The following is a 22,352-nucleotide window of genomic DNA, read 5'->3' as shown; positions in this document are numbered from 1 at the left end:
GCGGGACTTGAAGAGACTTCCACGTCATCGGCTAAACCCTACGTCCTGTTGACCCTCTCCCGGTGCCAAACATTTTAACGCTAAATAATCATAAATCCTCCATTTAGTCACCGAACGCCAATGGATAAATAAGAAAACGCAGTGTTTACAAAAAAAGGAGTTAAGGCAGGTAGCCTGCGAGTTCAGGGGGTTAGGCATATCCATCCGCAGAGCGTCCAACCCCACCAAAAGTGTTGTGGGCCGCACTTTCGACGCCAACGACCTGCCGTCGCGACGTCGCAAGCACATGGTCGTCGGCTGTCCGTCCCGACGCACGGTCGCTCGAAATCGCGGATGCTCGCCGCAAATCGCGGACGCTTTTGTTTACATCGTTGACTGATTTGATTTAATTTAATTCGAGGATCTTTCTACTGTTCTTTCAATGTCAATGCCGATGAGACTGTGTCAGTTTGTGGGTCAAGACTGGCTAGCTTTGCATTGAAAAAACAAAAGACTGTTTCAGTGGAGTTTGTTTTCAATCGAAATGGTCAAGGAGGGTTGATTGCAAGGTATACAATGGAAGGATATGGGAAAAAATTCTTAACAGTTGTTTGAGCAATTTTTTTCTTTATATATAATCCCGTATGATTAATATTTCAGTCATGTTTTAAATGCGGAAATTTGATAAAACAAAAATGATGAATAAAATATTTATGTTTCACTGATACCGTTGTACAAAATTCAAACATATTATTTTTAAAAAGGATCTCGGCAAAGGCAGCTATTGAATTAATGAAATTATTTCTCTGTAAATAAATGTTCAAAGACTGTATTTTTGTTTGAATAATTATTATCGGGGAGTGTGTTTGAAAACAAAATCACCTTTAATTTAATATTTTTTCAGATTTATTTTATAATTTCTTTAGTAACTTTATCTCTGGCTTCAGATCCAGAACGATCCACTAAATCAAAAGTTATGAGAAAAATCAAAATTCCCCTCCTGCAACGATATGTCGTCTCTAACCGCAGGTGCTGAAATGACTGGCATTCTTCGGAGGCTCGTTTTCGGAATCGTCTTCCAGATCTTCCTACAGAGTCAAAGTAAGTGAACACTCGAAAATGTAATGATTAATTCAGCTTAAATAGACTGTGAAGAACGTTTCGCATTGAAGCCTTTTTTTCAAATCCACGCAAAATTTCAAAATGTAAAAGAGGAATTAGAACCTCATCAAGATGATTTTTTTCAATATCTCTTTGATGGTAATTACTTTGCGGATAATCGCAATAGCCCCGATGAAATATTACAAAAGGAATTAAATTCTCCTTTATTCAATATTTCCTAGACAATAATAATCGTTCCATGAGTTTTCGAAATATCGACGATAAAATATAACAAGAAAATTAAACCATTTTTTAAACTAAATTGGTCGCCAGTTGTCAAATTGGAATTTACCTATCCCAGTGAATTAAGCGATCCACCAAAACACAGGTTTTTTCGCCCCTAACATAGCAACTATCGGTGGTGCCATCTATTTGTGCTATCGATCAGTGACTACCGCACTTGGTGCGACATTCGACTAGAAAGATCAGGAATTGAACGTGAGTTCATTATAAATTTATAAAGGAAAAAAGTACTCATTTAATTAAACTCGCTATTTAAATATAACTGACTCTTAGAAGTGCTCTTTCAATTATTGCGCATAGTGCATAGACCGACAGTGTAGCTATTTAAAAATGACCAAAAATAATGCAGGTGTGCTTAATCTCCCGCGCAGTTTATATAAACTTCCTATTTGCTATTGAGTATAGAGATTAGCTGATCCTTATTGCTCCTAATTCATTGAAACCCAAACACGATTCTAATGAACTTGGCAAAAGCCCCCGTATCCATTGGCGCACGGTGTGTTGCCGGCTATAGGAGCGTGCCATTGTGACGCGTGCCAGACAAGAATGGATTTACGTATGTTTATACGTGTTGAAGGGAGTCACCACTAAGGCTTGAAATAGAGGTAGAAAACTACCGGGGGTGCTGCATAACTTTAAACTCTCCTCGTATTGTTTTTGTATGCTTATACCACTTTGACTTCGAATTTTGATTATTTTTTCTAATCACTCACATGACAGCTAAACGGACTGGAATTGACCTTTGCCTAGAACACTATTATTGATTTCGAACTAGTCCCAATTGCAAAAGTTTGAATACGCCGAAATCCTGAACTTCTAAAGCTCGATTCTGCAAATTCGTGTAAATTCTGCCCTGCACGAAAAACAGTGTTAAATAACGGCAAGGAATAATTAGGGTTTAACACGCAAACGAAACATCAACGTCTCCTTTCTCTCTGTGTGTAATACGTTTACTGTGATTGTTAGACTTATTTACACCGGTGCTGTAGATATTTCCCCGTGTGCTGAGCTTTTCCCGACGAAAAGGAAATCTTCCTCCAGAGGCTAATAAGCAGCAAAAGCTATTTAACCATATTCCAAAGGTTGCCATTGAGGCAAGTGCCCCGACGTTATTCCTGGACGATATAACTATTTGGTCCGGCGATGTTTTTCAAGTGAGCCGAATAAAGAAAGCGCTTTATGGGCAGTAACAGACCCTTTTCTTTCTAGGATATTTATGAATTTTCTCGTGTATAGAGGTCATTTTGGCTTAGCCGAGTTTACAACACCTTTGATACCGTGGGCAGAAGAGAGAAAGAATGCAATAAGCGCAATTCTGGTGAACGTGGATAATACAATTAGCAGACAAAACACGCCCTCACTCATTTTTCCAATTCCCTTTTACAAGTGCTCGTAATTCATGGTTCCTGCGGGAAAACCAACTGCATTTATAGGGACGCGTGGAGTGGCGGCCAAATGTAAAATTCACTCAAATAAACGGGCAAATAATACCGTCAAATGCAAAAAACTCGTCTTCACATCATCTTGATTTATATCTTTGCGACTTTTTGCGTTTGCTTTGGCGTTCGTAGATATATGAATTTTCTGTTGCTTTTCGACACGATGCATGATCTTCATCAAATGTTTCATCCCTCTTGGGAGTGCAACCAAAATATCGGATTTGAAAAGCTTAAATGTTCATTTGTGTCCCTCTAGGGCTCATCTGTGAGGATCATCTTTGTATTATATAGACTATTCTACCACTAAATTTGATTCACCCACGTTTCGTTTCGTGCAGGGTAATGAAAACTGAAACTGGGTAAATATGCAATTTCGGTCCTTTCGGAATTGAAATAGAGTTGAAATTTGGCATTGCCCCAGGGATAACTGATCCCTAAACCATCAAACTGCTCAATTTGTCTCTGTTTGGACAGGATTTTAGGTTTCAAAATTTTTTTAAAAATACGCTCAACTTATTTACACGTTTGACAAAAAGTTTTGTTTACTTATAGTTAGTATTTTTCAGGTTTCCGACTACGAAACCGTGCAATAGACCGCCTCTACTCGGCTTAAGAAAACACCCAGGGCGGTATTAAATTATTAACATACTTTATGATAAAATTTCCGCCCCATTTGCTTGTTTGGCGCCAGCTGGCTTTTATACTTTTATACTTTTACGGCTTATGAGATATTAAAAGCGAGCTGTCCTCAGATAGCACGGCTCGTGTACTTAAGTGTTTAGAAGAAAAGCAGTGGGCGGAGCTCTCGGACTACTTCTGCATGAAAGCAGGGAAAAATAACTAATTTGTTCACTTTTTGGGGAGCCATTTGGGGGTACTTATAATACCTGTGCATAAGTTTGTCAAAGTTGTAAAATAGAAGTTCTCAAGGGCATACCGGTAGTGCATACTTTACGGTAATTGCCTGTAAGCACGAATGGTAATTGTTTTCAATTTCCTTAATGGGCAAAGTTGCTATTCTCAATATCTACTAATCACATGGATTGTTTGGAATTTCCTGGAAATCTTTTTATGATAAAAAGGTTCTTGCCACGAGATTAGCGATATTACTTCGCATGATCTCCCACTGAATGTTCTCTTCCGGTAATGAACCCAAACGTTCTTACTGTTACGACACGAAATTCGCAGCTCATGCAGTGGTGAAAAAAGGGTTTATTTTTCAAGATGGGGGATGGGAAAAACAAAACTCTGTCCTCCGAAAGATGGATAATACATTTGTAATTTGTCCGGAGGTCGATCGGCGTTAGATAACAAAATGAAGAATGGCCAAGATAAAGGAGATCAAGGGCTCCCAAGGGCCCCGGCCTTATGTCACCCGTGGGAGCGTCGTCTTACGTCACGCGGGTCACTTTAAATGGAGATGGAATGTTTTCTTTTAATTTATTTTCTTTCACGTTTTAACGCCACTCCGGCCCCGATCGTGATACGTGTGCCGCAATGAAATTACACCTTCTTACTGATAATGCTAAGATAACTTTTCCATTGCGGCTTTAAAATTTATATCCCGAAATCCACTTTTCGGACGGCCCGTCACGTGTGTGTTTTCCAGTTTAAATTAAACCTTAAAATTCATTTTATAATCGACAAATCACTCGAAAAATGTACTAAGTCCTTAATTGATGATTAAAAATAATCGTTTCGACCTGCAGTTAAGTTCCCGTTTTGAGTGCCAATTAAAAATATCTTGAACCGAGGAAAAACGGATATCAGCCATGTATTTTTTACCATTATGATGTCGGAAAAAATCTATTGAGCTGCATTTAGGACCGACTACATTTTGATTGATTTATGAAATTAGTGTCGAGATATTCTTGACAAAATCGCGTAGGAGTCTCTCGTTTTCGGACCTACTAAGTGTACTGCGCAAAAACTCCCTGGCTAAAATCTTAATTGTTTATAATTCAAAGGACAAAAAAGGGGGGATTGCAAAGAAGTCGGGGCACCTGCTCCATAATGCATGAGTTTTTAAGCAGTTTATTATTGAACGAGGCTCATGTAACTACAAGAGGAGGCAGTTTAAGACAATAGCGAAACGCGGTAGCTGCAAAGGATATGAATACAGCCCCTTGGCTGCTCCGCTAATAAATCGCTCTACTGCAGTTAGTTCATATGGTGTACGTTTATGAATATTTGATGGGCTTTTGTATAAAGATCTGAATTAACATATGGGTGAAATAAGCTAAACTTTAAACGAATCAAAAAATTGATAGATTACCACGTATACGGCACAAAAGTAGTGTATCCATTAGGATCGTAGCCATTCTTTTCCATAAACAGGACGGTCTGATATTTTCCCGTCACGTGTATATTATATCTCTCTCTTGGGGCGCTCCGCGTTACATAACTTCTCCTAAAAGAAGTTGAAACCTGTTTGTTTCTTTGCGTCCTTTCGAGCTGCACCACTTTTATTTCACTTTATTGATAAAAATTGTACAACAAAAGGATTAAGGAAAGCAACCGGAGGTATTTCCTGTTTTATTGCCGAGACGTTTGAAATTTTATTAGGGCCACTCGAATGGTTTCTAATGGGACAATTATCCAATTTCTGAAGCGCGTGTTTGTTTTTAGATATTTTATTAACCGTATGGTGGCACATTTGTTGTACCAAGAACTGTACACACCGCGTACTAGTACCGATATTTCACGGTTCTGATACATTTGCCCCCAGATATTCTCCATGGAAACGCTTAACTTGAAGCAGGGGTTTGGATAATTCATCCATTTATCTGAAATTCTTCGTAAAGTTGCGGATGTGGATTATACAGAGTGTTAATTAAGTATATAAATGATTTCTAAGGAAAGCATTTTCAGCCGATTTTATGACAAAAGGATCCTATACATAGTTAAATCAATGAATATTTGTGTGAATGTCACCAACACAAGGTCATTAAATTCATACGACTCAATAAATTGTAACTTCGGTGTTGCCGACGAAGTATCTATTAGTGAGAATTCATTCACTACCAGTTCTACAGTAATATACAGAGCAGTAAATTATCACAAATACGTAACACTAGTTCCACGAAACTCTCCTCTGAATGTTTTCTGACCAAAGTCGCATTCATACAGTCTGAATCAGGAAAAAGCACTCATGGACTATGCCCATTATATATACCGAGTGATCATTTAAATTTCATATCTAGTCAGCAGTGAAATTTTACACAAGAGAAATACAAGATAAAAAGTAGGTCGTAGCTTGATTATATACCGGAAAATGTTAAAATTAATTTTTGATAAAGGAGCCGAGTAAGGTTTTATTTACTTTTAATTTTAAAATTTCAGTTAAACATTAAGGCTATTTTTTAACAAAACAAGTACAAACAATCGGTTGAAAAATTCACAATAATTGCTGAAAATGTTGTCCATTCACTTCAATGTACAAATTTACACGACGCTTCATACTCTCGAAAACATTGTCAAGAACTTCTGGGGTGATATTTGCACACTCTGCTTTAGTCCGTTCCTTAAGGTCTTCGATTGTGTGTGCTGGTTGTCGAAAAACGTTATTTTTTAAAGTTGGGAACAAGAAGTAATCCAGTGGCGTAAGGTCTGGGGAGCGAGGTGGGCAGATACGCTCTGTATGTAAACTTATCAAACGATTGACATAATATTATCTTAGATAATCTAAGGTTGTACGAGCTGTATGAGCTGTTGCTCCATCATGTTAGAAATAACCTTGTTGTAATTCGTCATGGTGTAGTTGATTAATGAACTCGTCCAACATGTTTTGATATCGCTCTGCTGTAACACTCTCGTTGAAGAAAATTGGTCCAATTAAACGTCTTTGGGAGACAGCAACCTAAACTCAAATTTTTTGCGGATGTATTGGAGATTCTTGAAATATTGAGGATTATTTGCATTCCACATTCATATATGTTGAGAGTTCACATATCCTGACAAATAAAATCAGGCTTCACCACTAAAGAATGATGGATCCAGAAGATTGTTATTCACTGTCTCATTGAACCAGGTGCAAAAAGTTATCCTCGTTTCATAATCTAAAGGTTGAAGTTCTTGGAACACTTGCATTTTGTAGGAAAACAAATTTAGCTTCTTCTTGAGAATTCTGTGACAGGTACCATAAGATAAGTCGATCTGCTGTGACAATTTCCTTAAAGAAGTATTCGGGTTTTCATGCATTATCTGTCTTACATTTTCTACAGTGTCTGTAATTCGTTTTTTTGGTCTTCTGCCGCCTGACTTTCTTTGAATGCTGCCGGTTTCACGAAATAAATTTACAACATACTTCAGTACATTTGCGAAGTTCAGTGCATCGGTTACAACTTTAGGAAAATGTTCACGAAATTCTCGAAAACAGGATGAACTTCATAAACCCATTTTCCATTAATTTGATGTCCATTACGAAAATAGGCTTCAATCACAAATGTTTCCTGCTTGTCCGTGAACACCATTTTGCGGTAGGTACGGGAAACCGAATTTAAACAAACGATACTGTGGTCTTAAAAGACTAATTTTTTTATAAAACAGGTAAAATTAATAAAATAACAGAGAAAGGAAAACGAAAAAGTACAAGGGCCGGATGGTAAATAATCAAAATAATAAATAATAATTGGCTCAATGTATCCGAAAGAAGCGTTTCGGCATGGAAAATTAGCAAATGATGTAGGTTCCTTAGGTAAACAAATATACACAAACGATAATCGACATACGTTTTTTTCTTCAACAAATTCCACAACTTACTAGATATGAAATTTAAATGATCACTCTGTACATATACAGGGTCCGCCAACTAAAACGAAACAGAGCTGGTTTTCGGTCGATGAAGAAGTTATGCAAAAATCCTCGGACCCGTCAACTTTAATATGCAGTGGGAAGATTTATTTTTAATTAGAAATTGACGATGATTTCCTTCATCCCCTAGACAGGGGGTAAACCACCCTCAAAATTTTAAATGGCAACTCATACATCAAATTAAAGGTTTTTTCAAGAGCTTTATGATGATACCAAATTTTATTGCTTTGAAACAATCGTTGACGAGTAAATTGTTTATTTCTTTATAAACATTACTATGATGCATAAAGCGCAAAAACATCTAAATTAATTGTTCAAAATGTTGTCCGTTAACTTCCTGATAGTGAAAGAAGTTTGCTTTGAAACGTTGTCGCACCTTTTGGAGTATTTCGGCGCTTATTTGGCGGCATTCACTGACAATGCGTTCTCGCAATGCTTCCAAGGTACCTGAAGAATATTAAAGTTGACGCGTCCGAGGATTTTTGAAGAACTTCTTCATCAACCGATAAAACAGCTCTTTTTTATTTTAGTTGACCCGCCTTGTATATAAATATGTGTACACATAAATCACAAGAACACAAATCTTAAAAATTGCATTTAAAATATTCTCAAAAGGTAAATGCGCAACAAAATATCCAAGAGACACCTACTCGCTTCTTCTATCAATTATTGCGAAAGATGTGTTGCCTATTATGTAGGGAGTTAACTTGTAATTTCACGGTTAATGAAACTTCGCCAACCGGCCTTTTGGGAGTTCTCAGCGCAAATAAAATGAATGTAACGAAAATTATAGAAAATTTTTGCGAAGTTTGCACGAACGCCGATTTAGTCGAAAAAGGCACAAGTGTAAACCGTAAACGTGGGATTGTCGTGTCGACTGAGCCTTTTACTAATTACTGTCAAACGGTTGACTGATAATGGATTACAGATTAATTTATCCTCCGATACTTCAACGCCTACTTAATGTTTTTTTAATGTCATTTAATATAGGCAAACGTCATCGAGCGTCATAGAATGTGCATTCTATGGCGATCCATTAGCCATAAAGACCGAAAACCCCAAGATGGCCGCCAGAGTACTGAGTAGCTCGTAAATATGAAGCTAGAGTACGCCTTGAATTTCTAATAGCGAAGCGATAGCGCGGTAGTAATCATGGAACGTCGAGATATCATGCATTTTGTTGTTAAATATTTAACTATAAACCAGAAGACGAGAAAGTCCTTGGAATATTATGAAAAGTTTACTTGCTTGTGGTTTGTTTATACATTGAAATTTGGCGTTAAAAGGTAAACAGAACTGGCTTCTCTAAAAGGAATGATTTAAATGGAATTTTTATTTAATTTGCAGATGTTTAACCCTGTAAGTATTGTACTTGCGTAAAATAAGCATCATTCTCTTAGAAAAATTGCGTCACTCGCTCCGTTGGGCTCGCAAACTTATTTTTGGGGAACAACAACTTTCAGTCGAGATTCATCCTTTCCGAACCTAAAACTGATTGCAGAATCAACTCATTCTGTCACTTAATATTATTCCGTCATAGGTGATCGACTGCGCAGACTCATATTCACACATCTCTCTCTCTCTCTCTCTAGTGCACTATTGCATCGCCTCCTTTTCTTACAAACAAAGCTCCGAATCTGACGTTGACACTTTTCCTTTTAACCACCCTCATCAATTTTTCCAATTAGACATTTCCCTTTGGACCATCGGTCCTCTCTGTCTCTCTCGCCGATTCTCCCTATTCATTCCATTTCCACTCCATATCCGTTCCGTAATCATTCTGGAATTTATTGTATTGTACAATTGATCTGCATGCACCTGTGTAGACGGTATCTAGTCACGGGCATGTGCACATTTTCCGTTCCGTTTACATGCTGCAAGTCCCATCGTGTACTATCAAATTGTGGGTAATGTGTACGGAACGGATATGGGATGGAAACGAAATGTACGGTGGGAATCAAGCTACATATATCGGTTCGGACACAGTGCATCTGCTAGGAAACACATTTTTCCGCATGCACGCCGACAGGTCAACGAATGCTGAGCAACTGAGATTTTTGCATTTGTGCTTCAAATTAGAAAATATTAGTTTGCTGACGAGTAACGTTTGCCGGAGGAAAAATGTTTTTAGAGTTCAGCAATAAAGGTTTCCCTGTTGCGGCGTAGGTTTTACGCGGGGAATAAAAGAAGAAAACGAAGAAGAAGAGTTCAAGAAAAAGGCGCATACAAGAATTTTGGAGAACTAGACGAATCGAAGGAGAGTCGCGTTACTCGATTTCCTCGTTTAAACGTCGATGAATCAAAGTTTAAACAATGCTTAAGTATGACCCGTGAAAGCCAACCGCTATCCTCAAAAAGTAAATAAAACAAAGTTTATGTCGGGCGACGCACGGAACCGCAAGACGGACGACTGTCGGTTACATCTGAACAGATCGATTAATTTTGTTAGGAGCGATTTTAAATCATGGCCGTGTGTCGGTGCACCCTCGGCTCGGTGAAGTGTGTCCACACCTTAAATGTCGATTCAAACACATCAGTCCCGTCGTAGTTTCGGCACCGAACCGATACAGTTCCGTCACAGAAGTTTTTTGCCCGATTCGCCGCCACGTTGGTTGATGCACCTCCGAAACGTCCTCCGTTGTGGTGGTTCGGTTTTTCTCCACCAGTTACGGAATGCACAGCTTTGAATAAAATTTCGAACTGGAGGTCGGACCTCGTCGGTCACACTTTTGCGTCGGACCTCTTGTCAGCATTAGGCAGATCTTGAACCTGAACTTGGGCGAGTTTAATTAATAATGGCCCCATTTCAGATGCGTTCAAGTATTCAAACCTTTTAATTACAATCCCGAACTCTTTTAAAATGTAAAGGTATTCCCCACAGTGGAGACCAATTAGGTTTTCCGGAATAGTTGTAAACGGCATCTTTAAAAGAACCCCTAATTTGTTGTGTAATTGAATTTCGCAGATTTTCTTATTACAACTCTCTCCTCGTCGGCCGTGAAAATCAATATTATTTGTTCGCAAACAAAAATGTAGTGAAATGTTCGATCCCAATCGGACAATAAGGGAAAATTATATTTCCCTTCGGTCAAAAATGGTATTAATAGCTGGTGGTGGAAATAAGCGAAGCCTAATACATTAATGGCGTTCCCTGTGCGAGTGCATATGTTTTAAATTATAAAAGCTGTACACTTCATCGGACAAATTAAACCGGAATATAATTTAAATGCTCAAATGGAAGCCGTGATTTTCGAATGATCAAATAACAGTTTAAAATCAAAATAAAACCTTAATTATTTGCAAATATGGAAATATTTGTTAAAAGGCAATATTGGTTTATTACTGCGCTCTTAATGACGTAAAACGCGTTTATTTTTGCGTCCGCTCATGCGGATTTGGCGCCCACTGATTATGGGCAATTGATTTGTCCCCGACATTAGTTTTATTCAAATTTATTCACTCGCAATCGCGTCAAAAATTTACAGCGCTCTTCTTCGGTTACCCAACAACGGCGATAAGCTTAATGGTCGATAGAGGAGTGGGGCCAAAGATCTCTGTAATGTGCGGCCTCCAAACACGCGAACAACTTACAGGGGTAATCACTCTTCTACTATTCCATTGTGTTTCCTTTCCTCGTAGAAAAATAAAGGAATTGGTCTTATTTACAAGTCGAAATTACCAAACAGACCTGCATTCTACTCGAACCTTCGAATTATAACAAAGAAATGTTTTTTGCGGCCTCACGTGCATAATTGCAAAAGACACGAACATGTATCAGTCTGAAGATTTTATGGTTAAAACGGTCGAATTTGGTAAATCTGAAAATCCATCATTGCCCGTACGTAAATTTAAACGACGAAGGGAGAGGATATATAATTTTCAATTTTTGAGTACCGATACCTCGGGAACCTGTGGAGGAATTGCTTAAAGCGATAGGCTCTACGAGCCTGCGCCAATTGAAGTGAAATATCCCTCATATAGTTTCGGAGATAATGATTTAATTTTGCAAGGCTGCAAAATTAAAGCTCCAAACTGGACATGCCTCCCCGTATCAACCAGCCACTTTTGAAATTTTAAGCCTGGATATCTCAGAAATAAAATATCAGTGCCGGAAATTTGTGGAGCTGTCGATGGAAAAATAGTTTTAATTAATCGTCTGGATAAATTTTATAAGGCTGCATAAACCGGATTGGAATATCTCTAATATTTTCTGAGGCGCGGGTTACACAGGAGCCCAAAAAACAAGCATTTGCTTTGGCGTAAAAGGAGACTTGTAGAGGCGTAAAAGGAGACTTGTAAAGGCGTAAAATAGATCTTCTCAAGTGGTTTATGGATATAGGCATATGTGGCTGTTGAGCTCCAGAAACCGACATCTGTATAGCTAGGCTCCGTCATCAAAAATTCATTTAAAATGGACCTACAGTTAAAGTCTGTCGGTTACTGAAATTTCATTTTGATTCAGCAATAATCTGGCCACAACTTAGCAGGGGACAGTGTACGTATGAATAAGTAAAGGGTGATTATTAAAAAAAACCTCAGGTAGGAGATGAAATATCAAAGGCACATCTTGGATATATTCATTTTTTGTCAATGTCTGTGCTAGATATTTGATGGAATATAGTAAATGGCGCACTCAACGCCTTACGTTTATGGTTCACCATCTAATGCGAGTTTTTTTTTAAATAATCACCCGTTCACAATCCTGCACTGATTTTTTTTCAATACCCAACATTTACCATATCCTCATCATTAATACATCCGTAAAAAGAATAAAAAAATATGTCTCGATACGAAACCTTCGTGCAGAAAGCACTTTCGATGCTCTCCTCGGAGGCGGTGTTAACCTGGGAAATACGAGTTTTTCCACTTGAAACTTTTGAACTTAATGATGAAATACAAGACCCGTTCGAAGCCTCCAGGGAAGATGGGTGACACATTACGTGCCATGCGGATTTTATCCCCTTGACTCCAAATAATGATAAGTAAAGATGAGCCTTTATTTTTAGAGCTATGGGTTTCCCTTAGGGAAATTTTACGTGCCATACGTCTTTCCAGCGTTGCAGTCAAAGCATTCTATATTAGGCTCTTTGAGAAATCGGGGAAAGGAATATAGACTTTGATTAAACCCTTGAGATTCGATCGAAATAGTGGAGTATTCAATGAAAGGCTTTAGAGAGGAATCAAATCGCGTATGGCAATAAATAAATAATCTGTCAAAACCACGCGAATTTCCTGATTGAAAATTTAAACGAAGTGAAATCAAGTGTGGCGCCCAAAATATGCTTTGGGGTTATTTATAGATTTTCTCGCTCGTTCCCCGGTATTTAAGACGCCAGTAAATCTTCTTAAAGCATATTCCCAATTACTTGAGCTAATTTAGTGTGTAACACCCTAATTTTCAGCATCTAGGAGAATTTTTAATTAAGAAATTGTGACCCTATTGTTAACTCAACGAATCTCCGATAGAGGACTCAGGTTGCCTGTCAGCAAAGATTTTTAAGTTATGCAACAAAATAAACAATAAAGCTCCCTTTGCGAGGAAATTAGGAGCGAGAATTTTCATAATTATTATATCGCAAGCATGAAGTTTGTGTACTTAAAAATATTCCAAGAAAATCCGCGTCAAAATTTAAATTAAGTTTTAGACAGAGACGAAGTTGATAAAGTCAAAAGGCGGCGGAAAAATTCCAAGTACTTCGGGCCTGGTATATCGCGGAGACCAATATACATAATTCATCATCGGCGGTAAAAAATTTAATTTAGCTAAACATTTTTCTAATTTTGTTGCCTCGTACTCGAAATATATTTGCAAAACAAATTGGAAATCTCGAGTTTATAATATAAAAATTTGGGGCTGAGGAAGTGGATGTGGCTTATTGCAGATTTATCCTCAAAATGGGAAAAAAATAAATATTCTGTTTAATTGGCAGTTTATCACTTAATTGCAGGAGAAGAACCAAAAATTGTTATTTGGTTTCATTGGGAACAACGTTCGAGGCACTTTTATTGAATAATGGTGATTTTCAGTCCATCCGGCAATATTGCCACCCAAAAAACCAACGCATTCCTATCAAGCTGTGAATCATGCATCCTCGGCGGTGCGTCATAGTCCCGTATTGGATCCGGTGTTATATAAATATTGCTGCAAAGGGCGCGCTAGGGCTTATTTGAGGGGGACGCCTTATTTCTCATGTACAACAATTAATATTTGTTTAGATCGAAAAATATAGTCATGTCGTCTTCGCCTAGAGTATCATCGTGAATTTTCAGACCTCGTACTCCAGTTCGAATTTGTTGTGTCTTCATTTCTTCTAAGACCATTAGTACTAACCTCTCACATCGAGAAATAGCGCTCTCTTCAAATGAGCTCTTCTTGTCCAGGTTATTTTCTTCCATGCATTTTTCACCCGTGTAACGACTTATCGTTGATTTCCGTACGCAAATAATTTTTAAAGGACTCCATTCCTGCGGGAATCCTTATTTGATCAATGTTTCTTTCTGTAAGGAAGTTCTTCATAGTTTTAGCACGCTGAGTGCTGACAGAATTCCACTTTTTCAGTTTCAAGAACATAAATCTACTCATCTCAAAAATCCATTAAAATGTCTACATCCAACATTTTAAATATCGCGCTCTGGAATGCAAACGGTTTATCCCAAGGCAGGCAGGAAATCGAGATATTTCTACGAGTCAACAACATTGATATCTTATTGGTAACAGAAACACATTTTACAATCAAGTCATATTTTAAAATAAAAGGATATAACTTCTGCGACACAAGATATCAGGATGGCATTGTACGTGGTGGTTCCGCACTATTAATCAAAGAAACCCTACTTCACTATGAAATGCTAAGTTTTAAAGTCGATTATTTGCAGGCTACAACAATCAAAATAATAACGGAAATGGGGCATATTGCTATATCAGCTGCATGTTTACCACCCAGACCTTGATTTACATTCGAGAAACTCAATGATTATTTCGAGACTCTAGGGCAAAAGTTTGTTGCTGGAGGGAACTAAACATCAGCACTGGGGTTCTAGGTTGGAAACACCAAGAAGCAGTCTTATTTAACTTTATTCAAAGCAAACGTCTACAATTCTTATCAACTGGGAACCTACATACTGGCCAATAGACACAGCTAAAACTCCAGACCTACTGGATTTCGTTGTAACGGCTGGAATCTCACCAAATTACACTAAGATTTTTCCAATGTATAACCTATCTTCGGTCACTCTTGTGTACTGACCACAATAAGTAACAAGATCATTGAAAAGCAACCCACTCTTCGGTTAACCAATGAAAGAACCGACTGGGAAGCATTCGCCGACACCGCAGAAGAAAATATAGGACAGAATGTACCTTTGAAAGACCAGGATGACATTGATTCTGCTGTTGAAGGCCTAACACGCTTGTTAAACGATGCTGCTGCTAAATCTACTCCAAATGAGCCCAAAGATCGGAGAATTATAAATTATCCAACAAAAATAATTGCAGAATTAAAAAAAAAAGAAAACAAAGAAGAATATGGCAGAATACCCAAAGTGCAGGCAAAAAAACGAAACTTAACAGGTTGACAAAAAAGTTGAAAAATGTGATACAACAACGAAACAACGAGGTGCTCCAAAATTACCTCGAACAATTATCAACTTCCTCCAGCAATCACCAATCCGTCTCTTCCCAAGGGTCTCCAAAATATTTGAAAAAATGCTACTCCATCGAATGAAACTTGTGATTGCGAAGAATAACTTATTCCCAAATCATCAGTTCGGCTTTCGAGCAAACACTCCACCACAGAATAAGTACATAGGGTAGTCACCTACTGATTAAAAGAGGAACTTTTTTCCATCGAGGCAAATTTCCAAAGTACATGTAACTGGAGGGAATGTAGATCGCAACAGTACCCTTGACCCATAAACACTGCAGTTTCATCCATAGCAATCACATTCGAGAGTAGAAACACAGAAAAGTCGATAATCACTTCACTATCTTCCAACCTGAACTGTGTTGTGATGCTTTGAGTTCGTCTGCCGGTATGCGTAGCTGTGGTGCCGTCGCAAGAGCAAATGTATGAATATTATTCTTACGAAGAACCAAAATACTCTGGGTTTCTATCAGCAATCCATTCAAATAAGACGTCTCCCAATTCAGGCAATAATGGTCGTTGACTTGGTCCACACTTACGCTTCTAGGCATTTCCCCAAGGTCTTTTTTTACAGTTAACTGTTAGGTTTTTGTTGCTAGAACGGTGTATGAATGCAAACGAACTAAAATGATAGCGTATCCCCATTCACCACTTACTGACACACAGGCTCAGGGGGAATTCCCCCAGTTGTCCGGTTGACGGATTTAATTAGGCCTCGTTTTAGGAGTTGGGTTTACATGAGAAATACCTTGAAAAAATCACGCCAAGGCTTATTTTTTGCTTAGGTCTTATTTTTAGGGAAACACGACATGTTCGATAATAACAAACGTAAGGCGCGGTGCCGAGAATTCCTGGTTCATTAAACATAAGTTATTTACAAACTCCATTCATTCATTAATCCTCACAGGTAAGTAGGGACACTTTCGTCAATATTTTCCAAACTTGTTTTGCCACACGATGCTCCCGATACACTTTCATTAAACTCAGCAAAATATCGTTTTCCACAATTTATCAAGATGACGGAAAATGATCGATAACGCCGCCTGAACCTTAAGTGACAAGCGAAATAAAATTAATAACAATATCTTTCCCTCAGTTTCCCACTTTGCTACAACATTTTGTTTCTTGTTATAGAGAAACACCGACTATCTAACCCTATAGAGAATGAACCATTGCACCTATGAAGACTTAGGCCATGTTGCCGCGGAGGTCAGTTATTGTTTGGCCCCGGTATAAATAATGAAGAGCGATAGTGGCTGAATTTGACAAGGAATGAAGTGAGATTTCATTTGAAATCCTGTTAATTTTAGCATCACTCCTTCAGTCCTGTCAAATTTTGAAACAATTAAAGAGCCAGTTATTGGCTTTCATGGCACCATCAGACTTTCCTTATAAGTTAAGATGGCACGTAAGTTGGTGGAATTTCTGGTTCAGTCTAGGAAGTTGGATGGTCAAAGGTGTAAAACAAACAATCCGCAATAAGGAGCGCTAATTAATTAGTTTTGAAGTGTTAAGAACGGTTTCACCTTTCCATTGTCTACATTCTCTTGTGTCGAGGGAACGATTTGACGTAATAAACACGTGACACCTGTTTTGTGGCAAACGTACTCAATAAACAACGTGCGAATGGAAAACTTGTTGCTCTCAATAGTTTCTGGAATTTTCCCGTATGCCATTACGATCTAAATTCGAATTATCCCGACTCGAGATTCCATCGCAGAGGAAACACATTTTCGAAGAAGTAAATTAAAGGTGAGGAAATACTTTCCCGAAAAAAGAAATAAGAGGAAATCGGACATGGAATTTATTTAAAAAAGTTTTCCGATTAGAAGGAAATGATAGTTAATGAAGGAGGGGAGAAACGGAGCTGGGGACATCAGATCGTGAATAATGGGTCGTTCCTCGCGCTATTAAAGGGATAAAGGACTCTTGCAGAGAGCCTAAATTAAATGCCCCAGAAAATTGTCAAAATCCTCTCTACAGGTACCTGCCGAAATTAGTCCGCAATACAATAATTGAATGAATTATTGCCATTGGTACAGCAAGAGAAAATTCACCGAGAAGCGAAAATTCTAGAGAAACCGAACCGGAACGAGTCCCAGGGCCGTAATAATTGAACGGTATTATTGACTTGTGCTCTGGGCCTATAAATATTCCATATCAGTAAATGGAGAGACCGACTCTCGAGCATGTTCCATCAAAATTCCACACATTATCTAAAAAAGTCCCGCAGGAGACCTGGAAAACTGAACATAAATTACTATTTAGGATTGCTCAGTTGTAGCTGGGGCTGATAGTAGCGATATAAAATAGTGCAGTAATTGTATCGTCGTTTTGGCCAGAAATTCGCAGAAATGTTTAAATTTAAATTTAAGAAAAGTTTAAATTTAACACCGAACATATAGCTCTAATCATAGAAAGTTCGCTCAGCTGCGATACTTTCATCTAGTCAGATCAAAGCGTAGCGCCGATAGAAACCAGAGAGGCTAGGGTCTCAATTTTTGATACACTCAGGGGCGTTAAGACCTTTGAGACCTTTAAAAGAGAGAGTTAAAGAACACCAAAATTATATTCAACATTTATTGGATTACATATGTCAACACGCCTTTGCTTATGGTTGTAAACTGAATGCATGCATCGTTACCAAGGGACCATTATCAAAGAAGCGTAAAATCACGGAGAGAAAGAGAGAGCACATATTTTACTCAATAAAAACCGATATGTGACCTTTTGTTCAACAAGCTTGGATAAAACTTGGTCACCTATGCTTGAACAAGAGTTCAACCTTGGACATACAAAATGAAACTGAATACTAATACCACTTAAAATAATCCTCCAACGGAGACAACGCGCGACGATCAGCACCAAACACTTACATCAAAGCAACTTTTTGGAGTGATGGCCTGATTCACATTAAAAACAAAGTGATTTCAAACGGGTATAAAAATCTTTGACATTTTTCGAAAAAAAATCGAAATTTTCGATGTGCTGTTTATCGGTTCAGTGTCGACCTTGGATAACTTACTTGAGGTCGTGGAACCTTGGAAAGGCACTTTTTTCAAATAGTCATTTTTGGCATTAAAAAATCGCAAACATTATAGACCAAAGTGATGCTGTATCTCGTAAACTAAAGAAGATATTGCCAAACAATTTTCTGTTCGAACTAACTCGATTATTAATTTATTCCCTATTTGGAATATCTTGTTTGTCGTGCTACCACTCAGCTGAATCATCTAAGAATCGATATCGGCACGAAAACATACAAAAAACTTTACAATGTCTTTTGCAAAAAAACTTTACAGCCTTTTTTGCGAGCGTACAGCTCATCGGTCTAACCATGCAAATGATACGCGAAACGAAATAATATACAGGGTGCGCCAACTAAAACGAAACAAAGCTATTTTCTCGGTTAATGAAGAAGTTATGCAAAACCCCTCGGATACGTCAACTTTAGTATGGAGGGGAAAGGTTCTTTATTAGAAATTGACGATGATTTTCTTTATCCCCTAGGCAGGGGAAGAAGCACCCCTAAAATGTTAAATAGCAAGGGGGGCCGAATAATACATCAAATTAAAGGTTTTTTTGAAGGGCTTTATGGTGATACTAAAATTTCTTACTTTGAAATATCCATTAACGAGTAAATATTTTATTTCTGTGTCAACACTGCTATGATACATAAAGCACAAAAGCATCTAAATCAATTGTTCGAAATGCTGTCCGTTAATTTCCTGGCAGTAAAATAAGTTTGCTTCGCAATGCTGTCGCATCTTCTAGAGTATTTCGGGGTTTATTTGGCGGCATTTATTGAAGATGCATTCTCACAATACTTCCAAAATACCTGGAAAAGTGGCACAAACTTTGAACTTAAGATGATACTATAAAAAGAAATCTAATGGGCTCAAATCTGGGGACCTTGCAGGCCATTCAATTGCACCCCTTCTACCAATCCAATGATTTGGGAAATTTTCATTCAAAAATTGCCGAACCACTAATGGCATCATCTTGTTGAAATGTTAAAAGATTGTTTGCATAATTCCGATTATTTTCCACAAGATTTACTGACAGGGGATAAGCGAACTAACTGTAGACACGTTTCGCTAGTCAGATTTCCGGGAGTAAAATATGGCTAGTAATGAAATCCCCAAAAATACCCGCTAAAATGTTTGGTTTTTGAGAATGTTGGGTATGCGTTTCATAGAAGATGTTTGGGTTAACAACCAACCGATGTCTGCAGTTGTAGCGATTAACAATACCATTTAAAGCAAAACTTGCTTTATCCGAAAAACAGATTTTGATAATGAAATTTTGATTTTCAATTGTTCTTTGGTTCATGAGTTCGCAAAACTGTAAGCGGTAGACAAAATCTTCCTAATTTAATTCTTGTACAAATTTGATTTTGTAGGGGTGAAATTTGTGTGCTTTTAGGACTCTCTGAATGCTGATTGTACTTAATCCAGTGGAACTCGACAATTTTCTGGTAGTAGTTGCTGGTTCTAAAACCGTTTATCCCAAAATTCCCGCTTCTATCACTTCATTTCTCACCGGGCGTACATGTGTTTTTTTAAACAACTTAACCGATTTCTTTAAATTTCGCTACTGATTCCAAAATATTCTTTCGCCTCCTATGCTTGTCTCCATGATATTGGTCAAAGGCATTAGTTACTTCATTTCCACATTTCCCATTTACGAAAAACAATTCAATTATTTCAATCCTCTCTGTAATTGAACAAACCATTTTTAATGATAAATTGGCACGCCAAACTAACAAACAAAATTCTCCTCGAAATATTTACAGGTAAAAACGTGCCGATAATGATTTGATACCAGTATTATAGCAAAAACATTAAACTATTGTTGTCTTAATTCCATAGTTTATGCCACTCTTCCAAGTACCTTGGAAGCATTGCGAGAACGCATTATCAATGAATGCTGCCAAATAAGCCCGGAAATACTCCAGAAGGTGCGACAACATTGCCAAGCAAACTTGTTTCACTGCCAGGAAGTTAACGGACAACATTTTGAACAATTGATTTAGATATTTTTGTATTTTATGTATAGCAGAGTTTATACAGAAATAAAAGATTTACTTCTTAATGAATATTTCAAAGTATGAAATTTTGGTATCACCATAAAGTCTTTCAAAAAACCTTTAATTTGATGTATTACTCGATCCTGCTTGCCATTTAACGTTTTGGAGGTGGTTCTTCCTCTACCTAGGGAGTGAAGGAAATCATCGTCAATTTCTAATAAAGAACCTCCCCCCCCCCATACTAAAGCTGACATGCCCGAGCATTTTTGCATAACTTCTTTATCAATCGACAAAATAGCTCTATTTCGTTTTAGTTTGCACAGCTTGTATAAAGTGTATATGCTTCAGGAAGGCCATAAACAGTGACAAAAACTAAGTTAAAGTGATCATTAATACAGAAAATAAAATTAGGATATGTTGAGTGGTAAGGCCTTTTATAGCACTGACGATTTCTTTGAAGATTCCCTGATTTGGTTGTGTTCTTATTTCCATTTAATCTTGTTCCTTCCTGGTTTTTGTTATTTTAATTTTTCTACTTTCACTTCTCGTATTTTTATACTCTTCCGTACTTTGTCGACAAGATTGCCCTTTTTGATAATAAAGCATTTTCTTATAACATACAGGTAGAATAAGATTTTTAGATGGTAGAGTTTCATCCTCAGACCTGAAGGAGGGCGTTTGAAAATGAAAAGCAATAAAGAAAGAATCTTTCCAATTTTTTACGAGTCCTCGCGGACCCATAACCTACACTTGGATCAAATAACGTAATCGCCTTGATTTCAAACATTTCCCAAAGGAATATAAAATTTTAGTCGCTTTTTTAGGACAATCGGATATGGGGTGAAAACAATACGAAAACTGCGATTTTCTTAAACATATTTGAGGCGAGCGACGTAAATATAAAATCGGAAAGGGCATAAATCTGCACCCAGTCAAAAACATCGGATTTTTCTATAACCTAAATGTTGTGAATGGTATTGCAGTGAAATAGGGGGCCATAATTCACGCTACTCTCGCTGCCCCCGTATTTTTAAATCCTGTAAATCATTTCCGATCATTTGGGTGTTATAATGGGATTTTGTGTTTATTTTCCAGGAATAAGTTTAAGAACGTATCCCCGTTGTTTAGGCAAGAACTATTATCAAATGCTTCTGTCACTTTCGCATCACACATACAATTCCAGTTTTGCAGTCATGTAGCGGAAAGTTTTAATGAATTTGCAGTTGAAAGTTATTATAATGTTTTGATGGTGTTCAAAACTATAACGTTTTCAGATCAAGGACTTTTAAGCATTGTCGTGGCGTTGATTTAAATGAAAATGTGATAAGTCCTTCGCCATTTTGTCCGCTCAGCGGTGTAAAATATTATGTCTAATTACCTTCAACCTGGGAGCACTAAATCATAAATTTAACATATCGTTCCTGCCTATAACAAGTTAATAATCCATGAAACAATCCTAAAATAACGGCGTCATTTCCCGGCTAACGGCGAGGCATTCTTGACGGGTAATTAAGTTAACTCTTGCAACTGCCGTTCGCACGGTTTATTACCCCGAAACTGACCTGGATATCTCACCCTAACTTCATTCCACATACCTGACTGGAATATCCAGATGTAACTAGTTAAGTTAACTAATAGAGATTCCCTTATTTTATTACTTTGTTTCTCTGCGGCCGGACTCGAGGAACTCCGGTAATTACTTAGGAACTCCTTTTGGTAGAAAGGAGATGCAAGATTAATGAGGATGTTGCACGATTTTCTTGGTGCTCATGTGATGTATTTGGCTGCGAACAATTCGCTTAAGTGTCGCTTCTTTAAAATGAGAAATGGCGCTGCAAGGCCCAAGTAATCAAAAGTGCAAAAGGGCAGCCCAGAAAAATTAGCTTATCTAATATTAATGCGAAGAATGAGAGTCTCGCCCTACCAGAGGCTACGGGGAGTTGCTTTACTACCGCCGCCGGAACAAAAGGTGATATTTTATATACGTTTCGCCTTTGCGATAAGGGATGGACCGAGTCTGAGAGATCAGATGGAGATGTACGTGTG

The 22,352-nt window shown here is 37.8% G+C and overlaps 1 protein-coding gene across 2 annotated transcripts in view; it reads left to right on the top strand.

Moving 5' to 3' along the window:
* Positions 1-212: 212 nt before the first annotated feature.
* Positions 213-22,352, top strand: part of LOC136418616 (carbonic anhydrase-related protein 10-like) — a 58,396-nt gene continuing 36,256 nt past the window's right edge. Inside the window, exons 1-2 of one of the 2 annotated variants that reach the window (XM_066404723.1) lie at positions 213-548; positions 927-1,080. In XM_066404723.1, the coding sequence (XP_066260820.1) occupies positions 990-1,080 (91 nt within the window). In that variant the 5' untranslated portion in view covers positions 213-548; positions 927-989. The remainder of the gene's footprint in view (positions 549-926; positions 1,081-22,352) is intronic. The other variant, XM_066404731.1, reaches the window with a different exon arrangement.

The sequence above is a fragment of the Euwallacea similis genome, chromosome 2 (assembly GCF_039881205.1).
Source record: "Euwallacea similis isolate ESF13 chromosome 2, ESF131.1, whole genome shotgun sequence".
NCBI classification, from domain to species: domain Eukaryota; kingdom Metazoa; phylum Arthropoda; class Insecta; order Coleoptera; family Curculionidae; genus Euwallacea; species Euwallacea similis.
This window is presented reverse-complemented; position numbering and strand designations above follow the sequence as displayed.